The sequence below is a fragment of the Choristoneura fumiferana genome, unplaced genomic scaffold (assembly GCF_025370935.1).
Source record: "Choristoneura fumiferana unplaced genomic scaffold, NRCan_CFum_1 Sck3bRy_132;HRSCAF=320_pilon, whole genome shotgun sequence".
Lineage (NCBI taxonomy): Eukaryota > Metazoa > Arthropoda > Insecta > Lepidoptera > Tortricidae > Choristoneura > Choristoneura fumiferana.
In genome coordinates, this window is record NW_027412814.1 from 2,863 (window position 1) to 12,750 (window position 9,888).

Consider the following 9,888-nt stretch of genomic DNA (forward strand, 5'->3'; position numbering starts at 1 on the left):
TCACGTAGACCAAATAAGTTATTGTCTACTAAATGTATTAATATTCGGTGTACACGAAAAACATGATCAATCGTGCGAATCGATTGCTTGCTGTCAAAGGTGTTCTCCCATTATTAGGTCGTACAAAATCAGGTTGTCCAATAGCACCTTGAACATTATCGGTATCGCATAGATTAAATCAATACAGATAACAAACATCGTGGACAGCATTTACAAATACTGTCATACCATACTACACTATTCTTCCCTGAAGCGGGCTGGCAACTGCCCGCGGGACGATCGCACATGAGGTAAGGTGCGCGTATTGTTGTGGTTTGCTATAATTTTTATTTTTATTTGTGGCAGTCTATATGGAAGAACTTCGTGTAGGTACTATGTTTGCGACAGTTAGGCGGACATTTCCAAGCATATTATAGAAAAGAAAAATTACAAACAGCCAACCACCACTTGACTGTAAGCATACAATACAATAACTCTTTATTGAACACCAACACATAGTAAGCAGTACAGAAAACATAGGTATATGGAGATATTCCAAGGTGAGCAATAGGCTACCTTATCACTTCAGAGCAATTTCTTCCAGACAACCTTTACAATAGACAGGAGGAAGGAATAAAATAAATAAGTATAGTTTTGACATTAAAATAAAAAAAAACAGAGTCCATGGTACTATATTTAAGTGGGGCTAAACATGTGCTCGAATAGCTTGTTCAAATGGCAAGGTTCTCTAGTTCTTTTTTTTTATTCGACTGAAAGTCTATCAATCTCTCATAGGGCCGGCGACGCACCTGATACCTCTCGTGTTGTGGGTATCTATGGGCGGTGGTGGTTGCTTCGCATCAGGCTGCATGCTAGTTTGCCTATACTACATTTAATGAACTGAAACAATTTCTGTGCTCACTCGAGACCTTATGATACCTACGTGGGTATATATACATATTATATTATATGCAAGTAATGTCGCGACAATTCCGCGAAATGTATATTGTCTATGGCATACTTTAACTCTATGGTAAGTAAGTCTATGACTTCCTGCTCTGTCGATCTGTCATAGTTCAGTTGGCGCGCTCGCGAGAGTGACTTTTCTAGTTAATGTTCAGTATTCAGTTTACTAGATTCAGTGTCGTGTTCCTGGAATAATGGTCACATCGCGGCGACGCAGCTATGAAAGCTAAGTACTATAATAAGTATACCAAGTGCCAAGTAGCATTATGGTGCCTTAGATTTATCATATACCTACATTAACCTGTAATAACCAATGTCCGATAGAGACAGATATCTTGATAATTGTGGTCTGTGTGACCAATGCTTTGACTCCTAATGTGAGTAGTTAGTGGCTTGTCCACCTGGCGCGAGACTGAGGTCTCAGAATATGAAAGCGATTCCATGTTAGACTAACTCTTCATGGTCCCTGTGGATATGAGGGAGCTGCTCCACAGTCTGCCTTGCAGTATGAGCACAGTGGGTGACCTGCGGCGATCCCACTGGATGTTTAATATACAGGCTCCGAGAGTGCCAATATAAGCACATATATCGCTAGAAAGAAAGCATATGTTTGTATCTACATAATTGTACATAACTTAACTGATGATGATAACCATATAAGTTCACTAGGTAAACCTAAGACACCTATTAGGCTCCATGCAGTGGAGTCATACTTTATCTACTCCAACAGGTGGTGAATACAGTAAAGCGAAGCAGACTAAGTCCACGGAGCTGAACACAGATGGCCTGACTAGGAGTATACAGGTATGAGTCGCAATCTTAATCACTTGCATACTATAATGGAATACATAGAGTTGATGCATTGTTCAAACAGGGCAAGTGTCGCTGCCCTGTCTATGTAGGTACGTTAGGTAATGGTGTAACGGCCTAGGATAATAAACGTGGCGACAAATGGTGGAGATGAGCTGGGATTATAAGACAACAAATTTAACCATAAGTAGTTGATAATGCATTGACTGACTAATTAAAATAATTGAATAAAAAGCTCATTGCAAGTTTGCGACTCACAGCGACATCTGTTGTTCACTCCTGAAACTAAGTTTTAATTTTGACCTAAACATGTATATATATCAATGAGAAAATTCAATTGTGTAAACAAAGCATTTTTCACGATTACTCCGTATACTTACATTTGAACGCCAATCCCGATCATATTCACATCTCAATGAGCTCAGCACTGTTTTTAACAATCATTTTATCATTAAATAATCGTGTAAATATGTTTATTTTATAGAATAATGGAAGACGAAAATCCGTTATATTTGTCAAATTACATGATAATTTTTCCTCACCGAAGTTGGTCTATGGTCGGTCTAGTCTCTGGAAATTTAGTGCTGTACCAACAAAATAATTATTTGACTGAACCAACCTTACCTACGATAATTATGGCTGGCTCTGCAAATTAATTTATTCGTAGAATTAATTATGTGTTAATACACTATTTAATGAAGGTTTATAAAGGTTTCTAATCCTATCTACTATCCTACAATCTTACTATATTATAAATGTGAAAGTTTGTGAGTGAGTGAGTGAATATGTTCGTTACTTCTTCACGCTGAAACGGCTGGACGGATTTGGATGAAATTTGGCGAAAAGTTAGATAACATAGGATACTTTATCCCGAATCCCAGGATAGGATAAAATCTTGATAACAACCGTCAGCTTTGTCATGAAAATTGGTATATAGATAGTTTGACATCTGGAATAAACATAGCCTACTTTTTTTTTCGATATTCCCACGAAAGGGAAAAATTTCGAACTAATAACGCTGGGCTTAGAGTCATGAAATTTTACCATGATTGTTTTAATGTAATGTCAATGAAAACAACGAATCTTAATTTTCGGGAATTTCCCACGCAATTTTAAAATCCCGCGTATTTCACTGTTGGACCTAATGATTTACGTGTTGCGAAGCCGTGGGTAAACACTAGTTGAGACGATAAAGAGTATTATAGTAGAAATTATTAGATTTCTATTTACTAGTACTTGTCATATTTACTGTGAGTCCATTGTTGACCAAACAAATCATTTTGAATCAGTTCCATGCTGTCTACTCTCATTTCCCTGTCTTATGTAAATTTAAAAATGCTCTCTAAAATTATATCGAAAAATACAAACTGAGACATGGAGCCACAGAAAACCAGAAAAAATGACCACGCTGGGAATCGAACCTAGGTCCTCAGCAATCCGTACTGCGTTACTATACCCCCTACCACCGCCGAGACAGGAGTCAAGATACAAAGCTCCCATGTTAGACTAATCTCATGGTCCCTTTGGATATGCTACTTAAGCTGCAAAAAAAAATTCTAAATTAATCCATATTTTAACTGACCCTATTCAATTTTAAAATACTCCATCATAAACCTGGGAAAATATACGTCAAAAAATAAAGTGATATACATGTTTCACCATTTTAAAAATTTTACCCTTAAGGGTAAAAAGGGGAGTGTAATTGTATAAAAACGTTATATATATTAAGTGAAGACTATACCTAATTTCTAAAACTTCGTGAAAATGCTATTAAACATTTTAAGTTAAAAGGGACATGGAAACATTGTGAATGCACTCTTGAACAGGACTAAGGAAATACTGATTCGCCATTTTTAAAAGTTAACTTAGGAAAACATTAAATAAATGAAATATGAGTAAAATTCAAAATAATTATTTAAGCTGATTTGAAGTATCTTTAAAGAGCATTGACATGACATAAAATTTAATTAAATCAGTCATGCAAGTTGCACTCAAAGCGACAATGTCAGTCACCACATTTGTTTACACAATTAATTTTTTTTGAATAAACATACATACATACCTGTATATTGTATAGAATAAACAATTTGTAAAGGAGTTTCTTAAAATAAGCCTAGTTTAACAACTAATTATATGTACATAAGAAATACCTATAAACTATAAAACATGCAAATTATAATTTCGAGAGTAATATAAGATCATGACGATCATCTGAAGAAGGCGAAAATGACTTGCTTGCTGGCGGGTGCGAGCCTCGTTTTGTGCCGTCCTGCTCACGTTAATAGAATTTAATATGAGAGCGAGCGGGACGGTGCGATCCGGACCTCGATTCTAGAATTTCTTAGTAACCAGCGGGTTACGTTGGTTAGGTCAGTTACACATGAACAGAAACTGACTTATCCCTTTTAGAAAATTAGTCGTGAATAGTAAATGGCATTTCAAATTGCATAGAACTGTACTCTCAAATAAATCTAGTAAAAATATGAGATTGTTTACTAATACGCATATTACCAATATATTACGCTTGATTATATTAGTCCAATTTTAATTCTATAATTCCACATTTGCTGTCATGTATGGTATGGTAAGTGTGCAATGTACCTAAAGGTCGTTATGTTGGCATTACTGGCAATATTTTAACTCTAATAGGTTAATAGTTTTGGAAATGAAATACGGAAACTAGAAACCGGAAGTAAAAGCAAGCTCCAATGGTGCATTTCTCTACGAAAGATTTAGGTCAAGTACATTATAATGCATCACTATTGGATTTTTACGACAAATCAACTAAGAAAGTTAATACGCACACTTGCTATTAAAAAATAAATCCTTAATTTTAGCAATATTAACAAGTTAATAACGTGAGATTAAAAAGTTTGATATAAAAAATTAAATTGTCAGAAAGACGAGCGGGAAAGGCGCGGCCATTTTTTCTTCTCTCTAGTTTTCACCACCGAACCGACGACGGCTGAAAACGTGAAAATTTTACTTAAAGTGATTACAGTGGAAAAAGTTGTATAAAACGTGAAAATAAACACCTAGCGAGTGTTGCATTATACTTAGGTAAGTCTCATAGAACGTTTTACTATATTTTACCAAGTTTAAAGCCAAAATCGCTACGCGTGTACATGGCTGATGGAAACCAGCAATTTTACTAGGAGATTACTCTTGAACTACGACTCGATGATCTGTGTAACAAATGAATAACGAGTGTTTTGTATGTGTTTTGTTCATTTTACTGGATTAGTAACAAAATAGCTTCTGTGCGTCGCGTTATTCGTCTTTGAGTAGACAAGTAGATAGCTTAGCGCGTAAGCGCACACACAAGTTACAAGTTTAAGTTCAGAAAATAAGTCTAAACTTTACTAAGATCATTATTAGTTTAATTGAATCTTGTTTGAACGTGTTTAAGATGACGATTATTACGATTTCTGTTCTGTTTACTGTCCAGAACAAACTTAGGTACCTACCTACCTATGTAGATAGCTTACTCTCTGTGGGTTTCTTACGGAATAAAGACCGTGTGGTCGAATGTTCTAGTTCGAATCTAAGAACAAAATTTATCCCGATTTTAAAGTTTTAATATTGTGATGTTTCAATGTTACACATAATACTTAAAGGGCATACACATTACGCGAGAACGCTGCCACTGCCGCCAACGATAAGAGGAATTAAGGAGGATAATTCTAATTCGATTCAAATACATAAAAACTTCACGGATACGAGCGTGCGAACGTCATTTCATTCGGCATAGACCAAGGTATGTTTTAAGTCATACTTATTATTAATTTGAGAATACTACGCAATGATTTCATTTACCGACGGCTCACAAAGTGTTAATGTTTACATTGCAATTTATAAATAAGTACTAGTCGAAATAAAATACAATGATGCGTGACATGCATAAGTGACGGTATATAACTATGTACCTATGTATAACGACTACTAAACAAAATCTAAGTCTAATTATTTCTGATGTAGCTGTTACTCATGTGTGTGAATATTTAAGTGCAACACAGTGAAAAGTCAAAGTTTGAATTAATGATAACAAGCCATACAAGTAAGCAAGTGTTACCACATGTGAAAATAAAATATGAGTAGTAGAATCTTGGTGCAAGCTTATAACTTATAAGAGAATTATTTTACGTCAAGTAAACTATATCATTATTCATCATTATTAATCATTATTTTAATTTTGCCATTCGACTGTCATTTACATTATGAATACTGTGTCGTTATAAATAATAAATAATGTGATTACTTACATTACATCCACAATTTCACATTCATTTATCATATTAGCAATGAGTACAGTCAGATGCAATTTCTCACTTCAAAAACTTTAATATATTATTCTGATGATGCCAAATTGTTACCCACAATTAGGTAAAACTTAAGACACTGGCCAGCAAGTCATATTAATTATTTTAATGATTCATTATTTATGTTTGCATGTTATTATGGTGTTAAATTTAATTTCAGCATTCTACTTAACCATTATGGAAGAAATATTGTTAACTCGTTTGTCCACATTTGTCAAAGAAATTAAATGTTTATCAGAACAAGCTCTCAATCTCTGCATTACGTTAGACAACAACAATTTGGATAATGCCAAGGTGGTTACAGCTAAATTAAAGTCTATTCTGTCTCGCTTCACATCTGAACTGTACAACTACTTCAACACATGCAATAACCCGAACCCGGACCAAATTTCTGATTTTACAACCGATCAGTTGCAAGGAGAGGTAGTGTTGGCTGAACTCGAAACCAAAATAAAGTTGAAGTCTGAGGAAACCACAACATCAAGTAAAGAAAACGCACAATCATCATACAGTAAGCTTCCAGATCTGACTTTGCCGGAGTTTAGTGGCAATGTACTTGAATGGCATCAGTTCTGGGACCAGTTCACGTCAAATATTAACCGGAGAAAGCTGAACGACGTTGACAAGCTGCTGTACCTCAAGGGTTCACTGAAAGGAGATGCGGCCAGACTTGTGGATGGATTTGATACCACAAATAAAAGTTATCAAATTGCTGTCAATGCATTAAAGACAAGATATGGGAAAGAAAATGACATAATATATGCACATCACAAGGCCTTGAACAACGTCAAACAAGCTGAGAAAATGGAAGACTGCCGTGGAACGTTGGATGAAATTGAAAGACACTTGAGGGTGCTCCAATCAATGGGAGAGAACACCAGTTCCAATCATGTGCGATTCCTGCTTATGGAGAAATTCCCTAGTGAAATAATATACGAGGTAAAAATGAGACTGGGGTCCGATGGGAAGGAGACCGTTGAAGATATCCGCAGGCAACTGTCCATAATTATTTCTGCTAAGGAGGAATCGCAAAGAATGACACAGGAGAAGACCACGAGTGAGGCACCACAATATACAGTGGAAACTTTGCATGTCAAAGAGAAAATGCAACGGAGGGAATTCAGGAAAAACAAACCTCATAATGCAAAGCCTCAAAGAAATCACTTCACTTCACTTGACAACAAGCCTGGAACTAGCCATTGGAATTCAAGACCAAATAAAAATTATACACCAATGAAGAGAAAATTTGAACCTAAAAAGGAGACCAATGGAAGGTTTTATGGCCAAAAGAAAAGGAAGTGGTCATGCATTTTTTGCGGAGAAAACCATTATAATGTCTACTGTGGGAAAGTTAAAACCATTGAAGAAAGAAAAACCAAATTGAAAAACAGGTGTTTCAACTGCTTTCGAGAAGGACACTTTCTTCAACAATGTGAACTCAAGAAGTTTTGTTACAAATGCTCTTCAAAGGGACTTCGACTTCGTCACCATAAGGCATTATGTCCTAACAACTTTACAAAAAGGGAGGAAACAGAAAAGCCATCTACAAGCACCAGCGTGATGCATGTAGGCATGAAAGGCCCTACTGTACTTCAAACAGCTGTAGTTATGGTGAAAGGTGAAAATGGAAGGTCGAAAAGGTGTCGCATTTTACTTGACTCAGGAAGCCAACGGAGCTACGTGACTCGAAGCATTGCTGAAGAACTGCGACTAAAAACCGAAGAGGAAAATCACCTTTTCATCTTTACCTTTGGAACTAAAGTACCTCAAGAACTGGATAGCCCGATTGTAAAGTTGAATATAGAAACACGCACTAATAACATTAAAACATTGTTTGCTAATGTTGTCCCATCAATATCTCATAGCGTTCCCTACATGGATCAGAAACTAAACAACTGGAATCACATAGAAAATTATGTATTTGCTGACGATGGGTCATTATCTGATAGAGTTGATATCCTAATCGGTAACGATTATTATTATTCGCTCATGGGTATGGAAAAATACAAATAAAGGAAGACTTATACTTAGTAGAATCCGAGTTAGGATGGATACTTTCAGGAGTCTCAAGAATGACCGCAAATAAATCCTGCGACGACTTGTCAGTAGTAACATACTTCCAAGCATCCTGTGAAACCAGACTAAACCGACCGGACGCACCTATAGACAATGGCAACTTAAAGTGCTTGTGGGACTTAGAGTCAATTGGGATCACCGACTCGCCCAAAATGGATCGAGATGTAGAAGCCATCAAACATTTTAATGAAACCACTGAAAACAGAGACGGTAGATACTATGTAAGTTGGCCATGGAACGAATATCCACCGCATATACCATCAAACTTTGGTTTGGCGTTCGGACGCTTAGTCAATTTAGTCAAGAGGCTAGATGCTGATACTCTGCGGAAATATGATGAAACATTAAAGGACCAATTAGAAAAGGAAATTATAGAAGTAGTACCTATCACACAGGCAAATGAAGAGAGCAATCCAATCCACTACCTACCTCATCACGGAGTTTCGGTACCTGGTAAATCCTTACGCATTGTATACGACGCGTCAGCCAAAACCAAAGACAACAAGTCTTTAAATGAACATCTTCATTGTGGCCCAATGTTGTTGGAAGATTTGACAGGTTTAATTTTAAAATTTAGATGCTACTCCATTGGAATCACAGCGGACGTTGAAAAGGCGTTTTTACAAATTGGACTTAAAGAACAGGACAGAGATGTGACAAGGTTTCTATGGCTTAAAAATATCCATAAGGCAGTAAATGAAGACAACCTTATGTACCTGAGATTCACGAGGGTTCCATTTGGAATCATCTCGAGTCCGTTCATGTTGAACGCCACTATAAAACATCACTTGTCAAAAGCTGAAAGCGAGAAAGTCAGAAAACTAGCCAACGATATATATGTCGACAACATCGTGACTGGAGCCAACGATACACAAGAGGCATTAGATTTATACTCGAAGTCTAAAGAAACATTTCAACAAATATCGATGAATTTAAGAGAGTGGAGCTCTAACTCCGAGGAACTAATGCATAGTATTCCTGATGCTGCTCCTGATAAAATTGTCAAGGTTTTAGGTTTGGACTGGAACCTGGAAGATGATACGCTTCACCTAAGGACTAAGGTACTCAACAATGCTAATACCAAAAGAGGTATTTTGAAAAGCATCGCATCCATTTATGATCCATGTGGATACACAGTACCCACGTTGCTATCTGCTAAACTACTGCTACAGGACCTATGGAAAACAAAAATAAAATGGGATACACCATTGCCCCAGGATATTGTTGATCAATGGAATGAAATTAAAGAAACTTAGACGAAGTTAAAGAAACAAGTTTGACCAGACGCTACCTGAAAAATTCTCAAAACAATGATTGTCAGATTCACTGCTTCTCGGACGCCTCCACAAGAGCGTATTCTGCTGTGGTTTATATAGTAGGAAAGAATGAAAAAAGTTTTGTCATAGGAAAGTCACGCCTAGTGCCAATAAAAGACCAAGAGAATTTGAAGATACCACGACTTGAACTCTTAGGTGTACTTATTGGAAGTCGTTTGATAAAATACATAACAAAGTTCATTCACTTCAAGATAACCCAACAAGTACTCTGGACGGACAGTCAAATTGTGATCGACTGGTTCAATTCAAGCAAATTATTAACTCCGTTTGTAGCGAGAAGGCTTGAGGAGATTAAGAGAAATAAAGACTTGATTATCAGATATGTTCCTTCAGAATTGAATCCTGCTGATGTAGCTACCAGACCAACAAGTTTGAAAGAAGATAAACAACGATGGTTGACC

The 9,888-nt window shown here is 36.5% G+C and overlaps 2 protein-coding genes across 2 annotated transcripts; both read left to right on the plus strand.

Moving 5' to 3' along the window:
- Positions 1–3,824: 3,824 nt before the first annotated feature.
- On the plus strand, positions 3,825–8,087 carry LOC141445009 (uncharacterized). Its single transcript, XM_074110786.1, has 2 exons — positions 3,825–5,512; positions 6,235–8,087. Exon 2 carries the CDS (start codon positions 6,252–6,254, stop codon positions 8,085–8,087), a length of 1,836 nt encoding a protein of 611 aa, XP_073966887.1. The 5' UTR covers positions 3,825–5,512; positions 6,235–6,251.
- Positions 8,088–8,146: 59 nt separating this feature from the next.
- On the plus strand, positions 8,147–9,406 carry LOC141445010 (uncharacterized). Its single transcript, XM_074110787.1, has one exon. It carries the CDS (start codon positions 8,147–8,149, stop codon positions 9,404–9,406), a length of 1,260 nt encoding a protein of 419 aa, XP_073966888.1.
- Positions 9,407–9,888: the final 482 nt, after the last annotated feature.

Excerpts from the sequence above, each read along its gene's own strand:
- LOC141445009 (XM_074110786.1), top strand. The coding sequence starts at position 6,252 with ATGGAAGAAATATTGTTAACTCGTTTGTCCACATTTGTCAAAGAAATT.
- LOC141445010 (XM_074110787.1), top strand. The coding sequence starts at position 8,147 with ATGACCGCAAATAAATCCTGCGACGACTTGTCAGTAGTAACATACTTC.